Source organism: Podarcis liolepis (assembly GCF_965112155.1).
Source record: "Podarcis liolepis genome assembly, chromosome: 12".
In the NCBI taxonomy this organism is placed as follows: Eukaryota; Metazoa; Chordata; class Lepidosauria; order Squamata; family Lacertidae; genus Podarcis; species Podarcis liolepis.
The window spans coordinates 44,174,400-44,194,442 of NC_139563.1; the positions used below are offsets into that span (position 1 = coordinate 44,174,400).

The 20,043-nt window shown below is 42.9% G+C and overlaps 1 protein-coding gene across 5 annotated transcripts in view; it reads right to left on the minus strand.

Annotated features, from left to right (window-relative positions):
- GADL1 (glutamate decarboxylase like 1) overlaps nucleotides 1-20,043 on the minus strand; it is a 96,803-nt gene that overhangs the window by 23,323 nt on the left and 53,437 nt on the right. For 4 of the 5 annotated variants that reach the window (XM_083468272.1, XM_083468273.1, XM_083468271.1 and 1 more), the window contains exons 12-14: nucleotides 16,624-16,823; nucleotides 9,998-10,049; nucleotides 8,496-8,585 (exon numbers count right to left, since the gene is read on the minus strand). In XM_083468272.1, the coding sequence (XP_083324398.1) occupies nucleotides 8,496-8,585; nucleotides 9,998-10,049; nucleotides 16,624-16,823 (342 nt within the window). Of the gene's footprint in view, nucleotides 1-3,337; nucleotides 6,784-8,495; nucleotides 8,586-9,997; nucleotides 10,050-16,623; nucleotides 16,824-20,043 lie in introns of those variants that run through there. The other variant, XM_083468275.1, reaches the window with a different exon arrangement.

Sequence of the window (20,043 nt, forward strand, 5' to 3'; positions counted from 1 at the left end):
AACGGACTTCAAACAATACAAGCCAAGGCCATTAAATGAACACAAGCCATTATGTAAATAACATTATAGTTCTTCAGATATACAGGACTTGCACCTCTTTTCCTACTTTTTCAAATACCATTTGGAGACTATTCATGGGTGACAGCTATTAACCCCTTATTCAATCAATTATATATTCTCCCTCTTTCTTCCTTTCAGGAAAATATCACTCCTGTAAATCTTGCTTTGATTCTGTGGCATGCTCCTGGACATTTCAGGGCTTGTTACTCCAAGCACTGTGGTCCAAAAATGAGTAAGCTTTCATTCATAGACGACAAGGTGAATTTATTTTATTTTTTTTAAATCTGAGTATGTCAGCTCTTGTGTTTTATAACATTCTTTTTCATGCAAAAACAAAAAACCCTTCTGCAAAATTTTGCAGTTGAGGGGATGGCTGATCAGGTGTGATGGAGAGATCAATAAGCAAACTATGTGGCTGTATGTTGAAGGAGAAGGCAACTAGCTCTCTAGGGCAGGAATCAGTAAACTTTCAAGCAGGGGGTCGGTCCACTGTCCCTCAGATCTTGTGGGGGGCAGGACTATATGGGGCGGGGAAAATGAACGAATTCCTATGCCCCACAAATAACCCAGAGATGTATTTTAAATAAAAGGACACATTCTACTCATGTAAAAACACGCTGATTCCTGGACCGTCCATGGGCCAGATTTAGAAGGCGGGCCTTAGTTTACCTACCCATGCTCTAGGGCTTTACTTGGCTTTTTTCCCCAAGTCTAAAAAGGCTATGCTGGCTAATGTTATTTCCACAATTTGGAAAATGATGGATTTGTAAAGAAATACCTAGTTAGAAATGGGTAAGCTGCATCCCAGTACATCCTCAAAGTTTGCCTATATTATCCTTTTAATGGAAAAACTTAGGTTCTTCAGGATCTCTCGTTAGGATCTGCCCTTGCTTAAGTACATGAAGTCATCCTACCAGTGCTTTTTTTTCTTTAAAAAAATGTTTAGGGGTACTCTCATTTTGACTCAAGAAAATCACCATTTTATAGTTCAAATCGGGGGAAATAAATACAGTAAATGGACAAAAGTACAAAGATTTACAAAATGGGGTATATGTACCCCTGTGCCCCCCTGAAAAAAGCACTGCATCCTACCCAATAATATTGGACATATATAATTGCTGTGTGGAAATACATCTACAAACCTTAATACATAAATAAAAGAAAACTTCAGTGACTACTACTGTGAAGGTCATCTTCAGATTAAAGTTCTGTTTAACAAGCAGGCAGGGAAATAACAGAGTGACACCCTCTCCTGTTTAATTTTACAAAACTATCCAATTTGCTAATGTTTTCTAAAGCATTGTTACTTTATCATGCAGCCTAACAGTGAATGGGTTGAGGATACCTTCAATCAGCACTTTTTTTCTGAATTAATATTAGGTGCATATTGACTTTTAACTTATGCAGTAGTAAGAAATGTCGACCCACGAAGCCCTCCTTTGTATCTCTGAATGAGTCACTGTTCTGGATATGTCTTCTGCTTTGAAGGAAGGGGGGGAAAGCCCAGGGACAACCTCTCTGCAATGGAGTGCAGAGACACAGTGAGCAGGCTCCCTTAAATCCAAGAAATTCTGTTCCATCACTAAGTCGGGAGTGAGTGAATAATCCAGCCACTCCGATACAAAGACAACAGAATTAGCCCTCTTTGGGAGAGCATGGTAGGAAGAACTCAATGCCAGATTAGAAATGAATGTAAATATGTACTGGGCAGCCTCCTTTGCAATCACAGAAGACTTCAGAGACTAATTTTTTTCCTTTATAGCCCACTAATGTGTTCTCACACATTTGGCGAAATTAGGCCCTAACTGATGTTTTCAGATCCTCTTTTAACAACTTTTGTCATCCTGCTGGCCCCCATCTTGTAAATACTATACTTTCCAACAAATAATACTTGTACTCAATTATAGTCAGATCAAATTTACTAATGTCCTGGGCAATCTTTCCTGCAAAATGAGAAGTTTATGATACACTCACTGAATTTACACCTGCTAACAGCCAATATTTGTAGGCACTTTTCTCAGCTTCAATAAATAGACCTTTCCTATTTTACCAAAGCAATCCTTAAAAAACCTATTCTTACATAGGGATTTGTGTCCCATCACTTGACTCCTAAGAACCCTTACTAGGAAGCAAATCCAACTGAACACAGTCTTTCTCTTTTTCTAAAAAAAAAAGAAGAAGATATGAATTAAAGACTCAGAATACTCCAAAAAATATAACCCAGTACATAAAGTCTCATATAAGAAAGGAGAACAGATATTTGCCTGATGGAAGGCGGAAGACAATACTAACAAGCTGTGAGTTATTCCCTGGTAGTAGCTTAGCTCCCCAGAAAAAAAGATCATCCTATAAATGCATCAGAGGGGAAATATGCTGATGTTTAAAAATATATATTAAAAACTGGAGCAGACTTTTCTTTTAGATTAAGATTTGCATGATTGCACCAAGAAGAGATTAACAACATGCACACTAATTAGAAGTTTAAATACATTTCTGTTGCACTGGTGCCCCCTGATGGCCTAGTCTTTCACTACTGGTCAAGACTGGTTTGATAAATGAAGTGTTTGTGTGTGTGTTTGTTTGTCTTTTTTTTGTTAAAAGATGGGGTGATTTGAATAAAAATAAAAATAATTATTTTTGGCATATTTCCTGTAACAGTTCACCCTCATTTAAAGCTGATGGAATTAAGAAGATAATTATGTGATGAGGAAAGTAGAAGGAAGAAGGCTTTTCTTCTTTCAAAGATATGCTGGGATATATACAGTGGTACCTTGGTTCTCAAACTTAATCCATTCCGGAATTCCGTTCCAAAACCAAAGCGTTCCAAAACCAAGGGGCTTCCCATAGAAAGTAATGCAAAACGGATGAATCCATTCCAGACTTTTAAAAACAACCCCTAAAACAACAATTTAACATGCATTTTGCTATCTAATGAAACTACTGATCCATAAAATGTAAGCAATAAACAATGTACTGCAGTCACACAATCAATCAATCAACCAACCAATCAATCAATCAGTAGCTGAACTGGGTTCCACACAGTCACAAAAACCAAACAGAAAAAGAGCTACAAAAATGCAAAATAAATAGCAGGCAGACCTCAGCGTAACACTCAAAATGGAGCATGTTCGGCTTCCGCAAAAAGTTCACAAACCAGAACACTTACTTCCAGGTTTGCAGTGTTTGGGTTCCAAGTTGTTTGAGTACTGAGACGTTTGAGAACCAAGGTACCAATGTATTGCTTTTTTGCCAGCAACAGCTACTATGTGCCTTGCAATTTCTTTTTTGATTTTTGTAAAACCTGAGCTGCAGCTGCTTTAGGCTCTGGTGAAGTGGAACAATTCTGAAACACACGGACAGGATTACAGTGATTGCTTTCTGCTGGTGCGAAAGCCACTTGCCTCTGGTTTTATTTTCCCTGGCATTTTGGTAAAAGAACAGCAGTGGTTCCATGCTTCATTTATACGGCTAACTGGTAATGAAGGGTTGTTGTAGCCAACGCTAGTCCAACTCACTGCAGACCCATTGAAATGCATGGGTACTACTGTATTAAGAATTAAGGTCAGAATGCAAGATGCTCTGTTTTCATGAAGTAGCAATAATGAACTGGCTTCTAACAATGAACGCTTAATTTTACATGTTAATGGTAATGCTGCTATGACAGACAAAGCAATTAATAGCAGCCTCCCCCTGCAAATGCACAACTTTTCCCTTCCCTTCTTACTTGGTCTTCTCCAGCCTGGTTCCCCCCAGATGTTCTGGACTACAATTTGTGTCTTTGCTGACAATTGGCCATGGTGGCTGGGGTTGATGGGGACTCTGTCTAGGGAGCCATTTTTGACGAGTGACGGCCACCTTTCCTATGCCTGATGTCAAATACATATACCAGGCACAAGAAACTTCAAGCTGCAGCTGCTGCAAAGGAAGAAACAGGAGTGTACATTTGTAGGCAAAATACGGTGCTTTTAAATTTTGTGCCTGTCAACCGGCAGGAAACTGTGAATTTTGCCCACAAAGCACTGGGGGGAGCGGTTCCTGCAAAGGAATAATCAGGAATATACTTTGAGTGAGCTCCTGGGTCTTCCTTACTAGCCACGACTTAATTTCCATAATAATTATATTATATATCCCAGCCCCTTGTTATGTCTGTAGTCAGCATACAAGGGACTCCTTGTGTTGGTGGATGATGGAAGCCAAATTGACCATCCTCACAAAAGTGTCCCAACGTAAAGCGCTTTATTTTCTAGAACATCAGTGAATGTTTTGCTTTCTTTCTGATGGGGCAAAGTAGAGAAGTCTCCTTAGGGACATTATAGGGGAGGAGACAAAAACTGCCCCCTACTCATTGATAATCAAGCTGGTCTCTGTCAGCAGAATCCCAACCTGTTCCTTGGTAAAAGTACGGCAGAACTCTTGAAAACATTTTTTATCATATACAGATAGAGCAATATAGGAATGAACTCTCACAGCATGTGTGGTCTTTCTGAGGCACCTAGATCTGTACAGTGGTACCTCCGGTTACAAACTTAATTCGTTCTGGAGGTCCGTTTGTAACCTGAAACCGTTCTTAACATGAGGCGCGCTTTCGCTAATGGCGCCTCCCGCTGCTGCCGCGCCGCCAGCGCGCGACTTCCACTCGCATCCCGGGGCAAAGTTCGCAACCGGGAGCATCTACTTCCGGGTTAGCGGAGCTCGTAACCCGAAGCAGTCGTAAGGAGGGTGGTATGTAACACAAAGTTCCACTGCACAGTGGTACCTCGGGTTACATATGCTTCAGGTTACATACGCTTCAGGTTACAGACTCCGCTAACCCAGAAATATAACCTCGGGTTAAGAACTTTGCTTCAGGATGAGAACAGAAATCATGCAGCAGCGGTACAGCGGCAGCAGGAGGCCCCATTAGCTAAAGTGGTGCTTCAGGTTAAGAGCAGTTTCAGGTTAAGAACGGACCTCCGGAACGAATTAAGTACTTAACCCGAGGTACCACTGTACTGAAATAACTCAACACACAGTATATTTCACAAAACACTGGTCTTCAGGCCAAAGACAGGAACGGGTCAAACACTCTAATGGCAATTTATATGGGGCTGAGTCACTTCTACAATCCATCTCCATTGTGCAGGATTTGTCTTCGTAAAGTGTATGAAAGCACGTATTTCAAATTGATAGCATTTCACGGATGAAAGAAAGTAATGTTTGAATTTCAGCCCCAGACCCACAAATGCATGACACGGAGCAAAACACCATCTTTATAGCTCTCTATAGGTCACAAACTTCCCTTCCTGTTGGGTTTAATTGCATAATTCTTGTAAGTGAGAAGAAGAGAAAATTCCACCAGGGGGCATGTACAGTACTAGCAAAAGCAGCTCAAGGTTTATCCCACTAGCTACAAAGCTACAGAAGTTTCAATTCAACAGTAGTTTTCATCATAAGGTTAGCAAAAATTACTTTCATATCTATAAACTGCTAGCTGTTTGTAACATTGGGTTTCCATTTGCCAGGTTATATTTTTGCACAGACAGAAATGCTTTCCTTGTTTCTTACACCTGCATAATCACGCTTATTCAATGAGCCCTGTTTAGCAAAGGGATTCACGATTGCAGTCATCTAATTGCTCACAGCTAATTAAAAGTGGCATAAGCTCTTAAGGGCAAATACTGATTACATCTAGGCTTTATCATAGTCACCATATTTATTTCATAAGGTAAACCAACATATATAATAGACGCACTGAGCTCAAGTGTATGAATCAGTGCTTTAAGCACTTAACATCTTTTAAGGGAACCGAACCATCTACTGGGATTAGACATTCATAAAATTATTGGTTCCTTTTGAATCAACCTGAGACAGCCAGTTTAAGTTAAATGTGAAGCTGCAAATTGTACAGATTTGCTCTGTATGATATCAAGAGGGAGACAGGGAATAGGCTCATCCATCTTGGCCTCAGGGTAGCCAAAAAAACAGGCAGTCAAATCCAGTTGGTTCTCCACACTTTGACAAAGAAGCTAGGACTTTAATTGAGAAGTACAGATAAAATCCACAAGCAGCAACAGAGATCACTTCTTTCCATGTGAAAAGAACAATGATAAGCAATGCATTCCATCCTTTTAAGAAAACTTTACAACAGGTAGTAGATTAAGTCTTAAATCCTAATCCCATTTACCTAGGTGCACGTCTCACTGAATTCAATAGGATTTGCTTCTGAGTAGACATGGCTAGGATTGGAGTATTAGTGTATAAAGGTTGCCTTTAATAACACTTCAGAAACAAGAACAGCAGAGCAGCACCTATACACATAAATTAATATGTAAATAATGTATATTGCAAAGCCATTTATGTATCAATTTACACATAATGTGTTCATGGTAAAAAGTAACCTTAATTGTACAGACCTACATTCAAAAGCTTTCCATGCTGCAACAGGGGTTGAACGGACAGCCTGAAGGAAATTCACTTGCTAATCCATTCTCAATGGATTCCTTTTACATCTTTAGTCCTTCAAGCTGTTGTTGTGATATCCACTCCCACCTGTCCTAGCCAGCATGACCAACAGTCAGTGATAATGAGAGATTAATCCAGCCACAGCAGAATCTAATATCCAGTAATACAGGACCAGAATTAACTACACATGTGCTCTGCTGTTGAATTTCAGCTACGTTGTTCTCCTTCCACTTTGGCTTTATATTCCAAGTGCTTATATAGCAAATAGGGACGCGGGTGGTGCTGTGTACAGGAAACAGATTTAATATACATTGTAAGAAAATACATATGATATATGGATTACAAGAGGGACGCGGGTGGCGCTGTGGGTTAAACCATAGAGCCTAGGACTTGCCGATCAGAAGGTCGGCGGTTTGAATCCCTGCGACGGGGTGAGCTCCCGTTGCTCAGTCCCTGCTCCTGCCAACCTAGCAGTTTAAAAGCACGTCAAAGTGCAAGTAGATAAATAGGCACCGCTCCGGCGGAAAGGTAAACGGTGTTTCCACGCGCTGCTCTGGTTCGCCAGAAGCGGCTTAGTCATGCTGGCCACATGACCCGGAAGCAGTACGCCGGCTCCCTCGGCCAATAAAGCGAGATGAGTGCCGCAACCCCAGAGTCGGTCACAACTGGACCTAATGGTCAGGGGTCCCTTTATCTTTTATACAGCAAATATTAAAGATAGCAGGAAGAGGGGTGGCTGAAACAAGGCACAGTAAGCAGTATAAGCTATTCCGTATCCTGCTTATTGCAATTTTTTTTCTTCAATTAACTTGATGTTCAACACCTTTTATCAAAAGAACCAATTGCTAAATGTCCCCCCTCCTTTCCTCAAGCTCAGGCATTTTCCATCATTTATAAAGGCTACCAAAAAAACCCTTTGCTATGAATTCTACCCCATTCTGATTTCTAATTCCATTTACAGGCTGTACCACCTAACCATGCTTACTAATAAGTCAAGTCCTATTGAATTTAATGGTGCTTACTCACAGGTAAGTGGGGCTGGGATTTCAGACTTAAGCTTTCCCCCGCCACCCCCTCGTATTATCCATTGATAATGCAGAGCAAGTTCCAAGGACAATGTTAAATGTCTAAAACAGGTAATGAATGCTCTGTCTAGACAATGGATGCAGGCACAGTTGTTCATCTTCGCTCAGGTCTGCCATCTGTTAGCAGCTTTGATAGCAAGCGGAAGGCTTGTATAATGTCTGCATCTATTATATTAAGGGGGAAACTTAATTAGCCTTGTCTAAACTGAGATCGCGGCAAACTTAGAATCCTGCAGGTACCTATCTAGGTTCAAAATAACACTCTGAAGGTGAACCAGGCTTGTGAGCACGTGGCAAAAGCAGGTTTCACTTTTATTCCAATGCGTATCAAGAACATATATCCTCAACCAGTGTACAGAACTGTGATTGCGAACTTCTTCCCTCCTGATAGGGCTCCTATGCCTTTAAGAGCTAGAGGACAAGCAGAAATCCAACAGATAAAGGTATTATCAACACACAGCATACTGGGAAAAGCACCACCTGCTGAGTGGTTAAGAGCGATAGACTCGTAATCTGGTGAACCGGGTTCACTTCCCCGCTCCTCCACATCACATGCAGCTGCTGGGTGACCTTGGGCTAGTCACACTTCTCTGAAGTCTCTCAGCCCCACTCACCTCACAGAGTGTTTGTTGTGGGGGAGGAAGGGAAAGGAGAATGTTAGCCGCTTTGAGACTCCTTCGGGTAGTGATAAAGTGGGATATCAAATCCAAACTCTTCTTCTTCTTCTTTCAGCTGGAACTCGCCGGAACTCAGTTCCGGCACCTCTCAGGTGGGCGACATTGCCATTATAAGAGAACAAGGGAGGTGTTCGTGGAGAGTTCCGGAACCTCTTTCTGTAGAAAACTAGTGCTGCATGCAACTGCTTAAAGCACAATATCAGAAATCCCATGAACAAAATACGGTACTCACACGATTGAGCTTCTCCCAGAACTCCTGCCCCTTTTCCATGTTTCTCAGACTAGGTGGAATGTACCAGAAGCAAATATTTGCATACTCCGGCTAAAGGAGAGAAACAATTTAAAGTTTTCAAGTTGCGTACGAAGAAAGTTGGCAAATCTACTCATTTTGTACATATACGAGAGACAATATAGGAAGAGGGCAAATTCTACCTCACCCATGATCTTAATAATCAACCTGCCCTGCCAATCTTATTAAATGTCATTAACTGCCAATCTCATTTAATATTTCTTTATAGCAACACAAAGGTTGACCTTTTACTTATTCCAGGTCTTTCATTCACCCGTAATTGCAGCGTGGGATTCCATTCTTTCAAGTAATGTGTGTGTATACATGCATGTACTAAAAAACCCACCCACACAAGAATTAAAGAATGAAATTCCCCTCTCTGGCTGGATCTAGACACATCAAAGAAGCGTTTCAGTTTAAAGCGTAAATTTAAACAGGGAAACCAGGTAGAGAAAAGGGGGACTCCACATCGCCATCTGCAGGCACAACGGTATATTGCACAAACAACGCATATAATTCGTGTGTTTTTTTCACCAGTCTAGCCGAGTCCTCTATCAACATTTTGGCTGGAAATATTTTGTAAAGGAACAATGGCAGCTGCAGCACATTTCCTCCCGCACATAGCCAGTTCTTTCTGAACACTTCCGATTAATAAAAGTTGGCGGCGGGGGGGGGGGGGGAGAGAGACCATAATGGGCGAGGGAGGGCAGTATCTACAGCGCATTGTCATTTTCCCCCAGTGTGAACACTACCTCAATTACAGTTCTAATCTTCCTCCCAAGTGGGTAGAAACTACCAGCTGTGCTAAATTCTTTCATGAAAGGGCACTGGTTCTTTTCATAATATCATTTTCTGCCTTCCTTCAAAGAATGTATTAAATACGGTTTAATCATCAAGGAGAATACAGTTGTCAGCAGGAAGAGATCAGCAAGCATGCCACCTGCTGCTATGAAATGAGATGAAGTTAAGCTTTTCCTCTAGCACGAACTGGGCCCAGGTATGCTATGCATAGACTTGCTCTTGCTGAATAATGAATTTAGTTTTCAGGGAGAAGAAGGGAGAGCCCTATCGCCTGACTATTTTGCTAGCCACAGATAAGCCACTGGGTCATTTAGACTCAGACTTCCTGCCATACTAAGTAAAGCTTGTTCCTTATGGAGCAAGCAATCTGGGCCTATTCATTCAAGAAGAATTCACACTGTCAGTTTGTGTTGTTAAAGTTTTGTTTTGGTTTTTTAGTTCTCGGACAGCAGCTCATTTAGCTGTAGAACTTACATTCTGCTCTCCCAGAAGCAATCAGGATGATGATTTTGAAATATGAATTCAATAAATAACAAAAACAACCATTGTAATAATAATAAATACTGCCTGCATCAACTAGCTTTGCACCACCAGTTTCAAAATGATTGGACATACACATTATTTGTATAGCACTTGGCACAAACCTCCAACAGCAGCTGGAATCCTTCTCTCTTCTTAATTTCATCCACTAGGTATCTGCAATTAAGCATAAAGATATACATGAATACACTAACTTTTGAGTTTTAAGATCCTGTCAACTGCCTACATTACTGAATATGAGATGCATTGTTAAACACGCGGTTGGTATACATTACTAAGCCTGATCCTTAGCTACAAAATTTACCATGCCTTGCTCAATGTATACACGCATATCTAAAGAATATACATTTGCTTTGGGCTGAAAGACACAGAACTAATTCTCCAATTCTCACCATACCAAAGCAAAACTGGTCCAAGATGTAGAGAGAATTTATTTGCCTAAAATGACTACTGTACGCTTGGTGGGGCTTGCAAATGGAATATTGGTGGGCCCTTCTTATTGATCCTTCGCGATGGAACTCAAAATGATGCAATGGTGACTGAACGTTTCTGCAGAATAACTTAATATTAAATCCCAAGGTACCCAAAATCTACAGTCATGAGAAGGTGTATTTTATTTAAGGAGAAAGAAGAGAAAGGGTGCAGGGAGGATTCTATCATATTCTTCTGGCATTCAGTGTTGCAACAAATGACTGCGAAGGCGCTCCAGTGATGGGCAAGCACCTGACAATTTCCCTTTTGGTATTAAGAAGATGTTTATTTGGTTAACATGTAATAAATGAAAACAACCTATTTATTCACAAGACCTATATTCCATTTTCTGCTGCTTTGTGTCTCACCCCACCCCAAAATTGCTCATCCCAAACTGCTAACTATTACCTGCATATACCCCAACTGATCTCAACCTGGGGAGAAGAGCTAAAAATGTGTGTGTGTGTGTGTGTGTGTGTGTGTGTGTGAGAGAGAGAGAGAGAGAGAGAGAGAGAGAGAGAGAGAGAGAATTATTTTATCATAATTTATTGCTTTGGGTAACCCAAGAAGCAAAGTATGTTAAAAATGGATGGCCCCAGTATGTGGTCTGTTCTTCACATCATGGCAGAAACTGTTGTTTTGTTTTGTTTTTGGTTTGTTTTAAATCAAAATACAGCCCCACATTAGCCAAAGAACAAGAGTCACAAACAAAAACCCAAATTCCTATGATGGCTACATTCAGAGCATTTCCAGGGAGATGCATTTCCATCAAAGGTGGGTAAAGAACAATCTCTTCTAACAAGAATTAATCGTATCAGCCCACTGTTCCTGAATGGTTGTGTTCGTATTCTAGCTAAGGCTTAATAGCAGGAATATTGCTTGGTAGCATGCCTAACAGACACTATGTCTAATTGCCTATATAGGGCCTCTGACTCAGCCTCCCCCCCCATCCCGCCCCCGTTTCTTTGAAGTAACTCTTAACATCTAAGTAGATTTACTGCCTATAGGACCAAGAATAGCCTAGCTGGGTATTCCATCCCACTCTGGCCAGTTCTGTATCTCCCTCCTGCACTAGGCGATGTCGCCTTGATTCCTCTCTCCAAACTTACGCTACCCTTCTTTTCACCTTCCCCAATTCCCTTTCTCTTACCACACCACTTAACCACCTTTTGTAGGGCCAGCAGCAACCCACAAAGGGGCCTACGTTTGCCACGGAAAGACGGGTGGCTTACGAAATGTAATTTTCAAACAATCATAATTGGCCAAAATAAATTTGATGAATAATCGGAGGGGAAGCAAGCAGGAGGCACAGTCAATATTAAGCCCATGCAAAACTCTATAACCACTGGGGTTTTTTAATGGGGAGGGGACCGGCACCATTTCTGTTCCATTGTACTTTTGCAGTATGATTTTTTATATATATATTTTAAAAATCATTATAGTATTCCTGTTCTCTGACTAGTGTTAAACTAAGGCTGTGCAGAAACATAGTATGAAAAAGGAGCCACTGCAGTTTCCCCTGGGGGACTTCTTCCTGCCATCACAATGAATGGTAGAAATACTTAACAGTGATTCAGTTGCTGATTCCGTCATTTGTCTTGCCCTTACCCCGTGCTGCAAGCAGGGAGTCTGGTTTGTGTGTGTGTGTGGTGTGTGTGTTTTAAACTACTGCATGCACATTACTTGACTAAATGTGCATTTTGAACTACCATATTTTTCGTTCTATGACGCACTTTTCCCCTCCTAAAAAATAAGGGGAAATGTGTGTGCGTCTTATGGAGCGAATGCAGGCGGGAGGCTCTGCTCAGTGCTCCCTTTAAAGAGCGTGCGGAGCATGTGTGTGGCTCTTGGGGGCTTTTCCCCAAGGAGGGAGAAGGGCTGCCCTTCTCCCACCTTGGGGAAAAGCCCCCAAGAGCCGCACACACGCTCTGTGCGCTCTTTAAAGGGAGCGCGGCTCTTGGGGGAGCCTTCATCCCGCTGCCCTGAAGAGGCTTTGCACGGCTATCCCAGAAGCCAGAACAGCAAGAGGTTATCCCAAAAGCCAGATCCCTCTTGCTGTTCTGTCTTCTGGGATTCAGAATAATTTTTTTCTTGTTTTCCTCCTCCCAAAACTAGGCGCGTCTTATGGTCTGGTGCGTCTTATAGAGCGAAAAATATGGGACTTTCAATTTGTGGAGGACAGAAGAAATGTTCAGTGGAATAATGTACATGTTGTTGCTTTTGTGATGTTCCACAGTGTGCAGCCCTGTGTGGTATGCATGGAGGTCATGGGTTGCCCAGATGACAAGACCCTCCCTCTCAGCCTCGCTGATGCGGTCCAAAGGAAAGCAGAGCAGTATGTTTCTATGTGTAGCGCTTCAAATATTTAAAGAAACAGACAGCCTGCCTTCCCTGCAGGGAGGTGTGTTTATGACATCACACGTCCCAGCCTATTAGCACTGAGCACAGCCGTTTTCCGCAGTAAACATACAGAAACCATTTCCCCCGACCTGATCAAAGGCTACACAGAACCAGGTGAGCGGACTTCCACAATAGCCTTTCCTTTTGCTGTCCTTTGGTGGCCTGGCTTTCACAGCAAACCCTCAAGCACAAGAAGCAAAGGATGAAGTCCGAGGCAAATAAGTAAAATGAAATACAACCTGGTTTAGAATGGTTCTGCACTTTCAGAATTACCCATGCATACGGCAGCAAAGAGATTTTTATCAAGGCTGCCCAGGGAGTCAATGAAAGAAACACTCTAAAGAGTGTTTATGTCAGAGCATGGGGAGTTGACAAAGATGTTTATTGTTAACAAGACTTGCGCATGTGACTTCTTTCTCTGCGACGCATATCCATGCAACCAAGATTGCCATGGTGAACTGTTGCCACTAGCACCAACACTGTCTAAATGAATGCACTGCAACAAAAACGATAATTTCAACTCATGCTTATCATTGCATTAGTATCATTATAACCTTCAATTGCCTGGAATGTTCTTTTTCATTCCTTCTCAAAACACGCTGCACAGAAGGTTGCTATTATTCACATTGTGCAGAGCAAAAAAAGAAGGCAAGGCGAGCACACAACCAAGGAGTGCGCAGCGGCGATGCTATGCCACAAGCAGCGAGGCAAACATGTATTTGGAACATATTGCTCTAAGCTCAAATTAACAAGTAGGTTTCTGCAGCACTGCTACAAAGCTCACAGTCTCCTTAGGGATCGGCTGAGCCCTCTGTCGCACTTATCTCAAATGCTAAGGTCTTGTAAGGAAAATGGCTCAGCACAAGTCTTGGATCTTCCGTCTAATAAGAAGCTATGGAGCCCAATACTGCCCAGAAAGCAGGGGGGAAATGCTAATAAATGGTGAAGGTGCACTGATGGTGCAAGACGTGAACCACACTGCAGCACGAGTTTAAAAAAACAACAAAAACATTTGCAGTTCAGTCTGGCAATGGAAAAAATTCTTGACCTCAAGATATAAGGTCAGTAGGCTAGCTCCAGAATGAAGACAAGTCTATATTCAGGGACCTTGAAATATTATCTCTGCAGCATCAGAGGGAAGCTTACTGTAACATATCCGGAAACATGCAGTACAGTTGGTCATGTAGCTAACCAACCTGGCTTCTTGCCCAGAGAAACTGATGTTTCAGCTGTAAAGTCTCAGTGCCTAACGCTCCAGAGCTAGCTCCTGTGCTGAATATCGCTGCTGGTCATTATCAGATGAAGGCAATTTTCTTCTTTGGAAAACAATGCCACTTTTGCTTAGATACACCACTGGCTAAATGCTAACCATCAAAGGGAAGTATTGATCTCAACAGGATCATTAATCTGTATATTCTTAGCAAAGTGAACTTGGGGAGAGTGACCCTGATGAGCAATTCTTTTGCTGGTAGGGGGAATCAACCAACAGACTCTGAATATACACAGGATAATAGGATGTGCCTCAAATGGTTTGTTCAGCAAGCTTCAAGGACATCTATCCCGCAAAACCACAACGGCTTTGTTTTTCAGAGTATTTGCCTCTACAGAACTTCATTTCTGGCTGAGTTCATGGTAACATTCTACATAGCGGAGTCATTTCTGCAGCTGTAATCCTGGAGGGGGAAAACCAGGGTATTCCCAGATGAAATCAGAAACCACAGGATTGCTTCTGTAATTCTGTGAATGTCCCGGGGAAATACATTTTGGGGCCTTGAGGCAAACCACAAACTGACACTCCCACCCACCCCAGGACCAGATTAGTGCGATGGAGGTGATAGTACAAATCCAGACTTCTAAACTCAACTCTGATACTCACCACCCTGTAACCCCCCAAACAATGAAACACTAAAAAAAATCTAGGCATAGTGTTCTGTGCCCTCTGAAACTTTTAAGAGGTTACATTTTAGGGAATGTTTAGGGAAGCTTTTAATGTTGAATAGACCACTGTATTTTAATACTTTGTTGGAAGCTGCTCAGAGTGGCTGGGGAAACCCAGCCAGATGGGCGGGGTATTATTCTTATTCTTATTCTTATTCTTATTCTTATTCTTATTCTTATTCTTATTCTTATTATTAATTAGAATCATGGTTTATAAGACTAATATTATAATAACTGTACTGTGACAATTCGTTTCAGGATCTCTCATTTTCCCGGCTATACTTTCACATTAGGTAGGCTTGCCATACAGTGGTACCTCGGGTTAAGTACTTAATTCGTTCCGGAGGTCCGTACTTAACCTGAAACTGTTCTTAACCTGAAGCACCACTTTAGCTAATGGGGCCTCCTGCTGCTGCCGCACAGCCGGAGCACGATTTCTGTTCTCATCCTGAAGCAAAATTCTTAACCTGAAGCACTATTTCTGGGTTAGCAGAGCCTGTAACCTGAAGCGTATGTAACCTGAAGCGTATGTAACCTGAGGTACCACTGTATTCCAAAAAGGAAAACACCAAAATTGTTGACCTTTTTTTATGAAAACGCTGAAAAATCCACAACTGACCCCTGCAAGAAGGCAGAGGAGGCGAAGCAGCGCCCACTGCCCGCCCCACCATCACAGTTAACCCTTTCCGTGTGATAATGCAGCTGCCGTAACTGGTTCCCCTCGTTTCCCCAAAGCCCAATACCCAACCTGGACCCCCTGCCTTCCTGCTTTCCTGGGCGGGCACTTCTGGCCATTGCTGCCCTGCTCTCTCTGAGGTTCCCCTTCAAATCCACTCTCCTTTCCCACTGTTGCCTGCAAGGCCCCACCCAGCCTCCTGCAACCATAGAGTCGCCTCAGGCTGAAAGGGGAGAGTGGGGAAGAGCCTATTCCGCTAAGGCTAGGGGCCACCCAACCTCCCTGGATCGCAGACCTCATGGAGAGTGAAACCAATGCTCTCGCTTCCAGTTTCTGGAATAACACACACAGACACACACTCATTTGCACACAAGCCCACGCTGCCTCCCATTTACCTGCAGGAGATGGTGGGAACCGTTGGGCAGGAGTGCTCACACCTTATTGGCTGGGTGGGCAGGCTTGGAGATGCAAACGGTGGGTCCAGGGCCCTGGGAAAGGGGTGCTAGGTGCTGGCACTGAAAGAGGCCGCCGTGCTCAGGACACTGTGCTGCTGCCACATGCTAAAGTGGTTCCCCGACAGACCGGCTGTGCCCGTCCAAGCGAGGGAGGCAGCAGCCAGTGCCAACAGCAGTGGCATCATGGGTGGATGGAGCCTTCACAGTGCACTCCACGAAAAGCCCCCGGAAAAATATTCCCCGTGGATGCCATTTTAGGCGTCCAATTTCCATACATGTCCGGAATTTTCCAGCAAGCCTACATTAGGGCACTTAGTAAAAATACATGTTAAGCTTAATAGATGGATCTTATTGCAACAACTCATCATGCCTTAACTTGACATGATTTTTTACACACGGTGTCAAAACCTTCAGAATTGAAAGGCAGCACCTGGCTAATGCCTGGACACGGGTGGCGCGGTGGGTTATACCACACAGCCTAGGACTTGCCTATCAGAAGGTTGGCCTTTCCAATCCCCACGACAGGGTGAGCTCCCGTTGCTCGGTCCGTGCTCCTGCCAACCTAGCAGTCCGAAAGCACGTCAAAGTGCAAGTAGATAAATAGGTACCACTCTGGCGGGAATGTAAACGGCGTTTCCGTGTGCTGCTCTGGTTCGCCAGAAGCGGCTTAGTCATGCTGGCCACATGACCCGGAAGCTGTACGCCGGCTCCCTCGGCCAATAAAGCGAGATGAGCGCCGCAACCCCAGAGTCAGTCACGACTGGACCTAATGGTCAGGGGGTCCCTTTACCTGGCTAACGCAAGGGCTCTGTTTACTCTCTCCTCCAGGCCAGTTGTGCCCAGGGCCTTCCAGGTCATCCAGAACTTGAACGCATCTGCTCTTCTGCTACACTGGATCGATTTGTCCCCTGTGTCGTAGCTGACGTCATAGAACTTGTCTTGCTGGAACAGGTAGGACGCGTTGGCAGAGTAGCATCGCTTAAGCAAGTCCTGTTAGAAGAGGCAACATGAGATGAAAGAGCATGAGTCTTACCTTTACAGTATTCATGACAGGTAATTAAAAATGCTGGAATGCAATAATGCAGCTGATGTTTCCTTTTTTTGTGCAGCACGAACCCTTTAAGTTCTGGCTTTGCTGTAGGAGCTACAGTTTCAAAGTAGCAGCCATGGTTACCAAGATACCAGCAAAATGATGAGCTCAGCAATTCCAAACTTCTTTGGAAAAAGGAGGAATATTTAAGGGGAATGAATTTGGGTAGCTGGTGGCTAACTTATCTCCGTCTGTATTAGGAACTGAATTTCATTCCATAAATTAGTAGGGCCTTGATTTTATTCACAAAGCAGATTTGCTGTAATTTAAATTTAATGCAAGGCGATGGGTGTAATTACTTGGCATATTCAATCCCTACAAACCTTGTGCTTGAACTGTACTATCCAATTCTGCATCTGTCCTATAGCTGGGAATAACTGCTATAAACGCTTTCCAGAAACTGACTCAACAATAGCCAATGAACTCCATGAATTTGTATTTAAAACACAGACACACAACATCTCCAAGTTACAGGGAACCAGGCAGAGGACCTCCTCGGTAGTGGCACCCACCCTGTGGAACGCCCTCCCACCAAATGTCAAAGAGAAAAACAACTAGAGTAGTACCTTGGGTTAAGTACTTAAACCATTCCAGAGGTCCGTACTTAACCTGAAACTGTTCTTAACCTGAAGCACCACTTTAGCTAATGGGGCCTCCTGCTGTTGCCGCGCCGCCGGAGCACAATTTCTGTTCTCATCCTGAAGCAAAGTTCTTAACCTGAAGCACTATTTCTAGGTTAGTGGAGTCTGTAACCTGAAGCGTATGTAACCCGAGGTACCACTGTACCAGACTTTTAGAAAACATCTGAAGGCAGCCCTTTTTAGAGAAGCTTTTAACGTTTAATAGACTATTGTATTAATAGACTATTGTAATCTCAGGCCAGGATCTTTTTATGTTTGTCCCCCCCCTCCCCCGTAATCCTATCCTCACTTACTTGAGAGCAGGCTCCATTGAACTCAGTAGGCCTTATTTCTGAGTAGACATGTATAGGATTGCACTGTTAAGTAAATTGTTGCTGAATCTTGTTCAAGGCTACATGATGTTTCTTTCACAATCCTCAGTGGTTTATGGGCTTCAGAGACAAATGACAGCCACATGCTCGAAGGTTTTCCACATTAGCACCTGCACCGCTGGGCAGTGAAATGTTTCATTATTACCATGCGCAGCCTCTAAATGTTATCATATAACTCTCTCACTCCGCACCATAAAGATACACTCAAGAAGAGCATCAACTCTGATCTCTCTCTAAAATTCTATAGTGCTTCACATTTAAAACCAGGCAGCAGGGAGACCATTTTATTACATGATGATTCCAGCTTTAAAATGAAATTATTTCACTCAGTGATTCATTGGCTTTTTACTCTCGAAATTAATTCCATAGAAAATGCCATTGCAAAACACCTGAGTGGTGAAGAGCACTGGAATCTTAAACTACAATGAATGTGCCTTGAAAATGAATTTCAGGAACAACACCTGCAAATAGAATGCAGAAGGAATGGGAAACACAGGACTAAAAGTAAGAAATGTAAATGTAAATGTGAGGTCTCTCAATAAACAGTCAATATAAAGCCTGTGGATAGCAGATACCTGCTATGCAATTTTTATTGGTTTCAGAAGGCCTGTGTGGTGGGGAGGGAAAGGAAAGAGGTGGAAAAAATATTAAGTATCCTGAGGCACTTTCAGGCGAATAGCGATTCCAGAGACTCACACACAGGGCTTTGCGGCCTTGTGGTACACGATATGAACCACTTTTGAGGGGAACCTGGGTCACTGACTCCAGGTTGTGCAGCTTGGAGAGGCCATGGATGGGGAACATCTGCCTTTAAGGGTGCGGAAGAGGGGAAAGAGTCGGGTTTAAGACCAGCTAGACACTATGTGGGGTGGGCTAGCCCATGGCCAGCAGGCTTAGGAGCTTAAGAAGCTTTCGGCATTTTCCTACACATGGTCTACCGTATTTTTCGCTCTGTAAGACACACTTTTTCCCTCCTAAAAAGGATAAATGTGTGTGCGACTTATGGAGCGAATGCAGGCTGTGCAGCTATCCCAGAAGCCAGAACAGCAAGAGGGATCGCTGCGCAGTGAAAGCAGCGATCCCTCTTGCTGTTCTGGCTTCTGGGATTCAGAATTTTTTTTCCTCTTGTTTTCTTCCTCCAAAAACTAGGTGCGTCTTATGGTCTGGTGCGTCTTATAGAGCGAAAGATATGGTAATTCTCCTGATGCAGTTCAGAAAGTTTAATAAGTTCTTAAGTACTAAAGTTATAAAAGGGCTGTCACATGGAAGAGGGAGCAAACTTGCTTTCTTCTGCTCTGGAGGGTAGGACCCAAACCAATGGATTCAAGTTACAAGAAAGGAGATCCCGACTAAACATCAGAAAGAACTTTCTGACAGTAAGATCTGTTTGACCAGGCTTCCTCAAACTCAGTCCTCCAGATGTTTTGAGACTACAATTCCCATCGTCCCTGACCACTGGTCCTGCTAGCTAGGGATCATGGGAGGTGTAGGCCAAAAACATCTGGAGGGCCAAGTTTGAGGAAACCTGTGTTTGACAGTAGTACGGACTCCCTTGGGAAGTGGTGGACTCGCCTTCCTTGAAGGTTTCTAAGAAGAAGTTGGGATGACCATCTGTCAGGGATGCTTTAGTTGAGATTGCTGCATCGCAAGAAGTTGGACTAGATGGCCGCCAGGGTCTCTTGCAACTCTACAATTCTACAATTGTGTGAAAGTGGCTCTTGTTTATCCCACAACCTGTGTCTTTGCCTCTTTATTTCTCATCTCCTAATGCAAAACATCTGAGTAGTGATGAGCACTGTAGTAGTAAACCACAACGAATGTGTCTTGAAAATGAATTTCAAGGACAGCAAAATCACCCAATATAGGTATGTAAAGAGCAAGCTGAAGGAATGAGAAACACAGGGCTAAAAATAAGCTGCTCAGATTAAAAGGTGAGGTGTCTCAATTCCTATGCAATTTTTATTGGTTTCAGAAGCTTTCTTAGGATTCTGACAGTCTAACCTTTGGTATTTTCTCGCATGGTTGTACAGAAGATTGTTGGAAGAAGAAAAAGAAAGGCCCTCCCATCCCCAGCCTCAAACTATAACATTTTATTAACCTAGGATTTC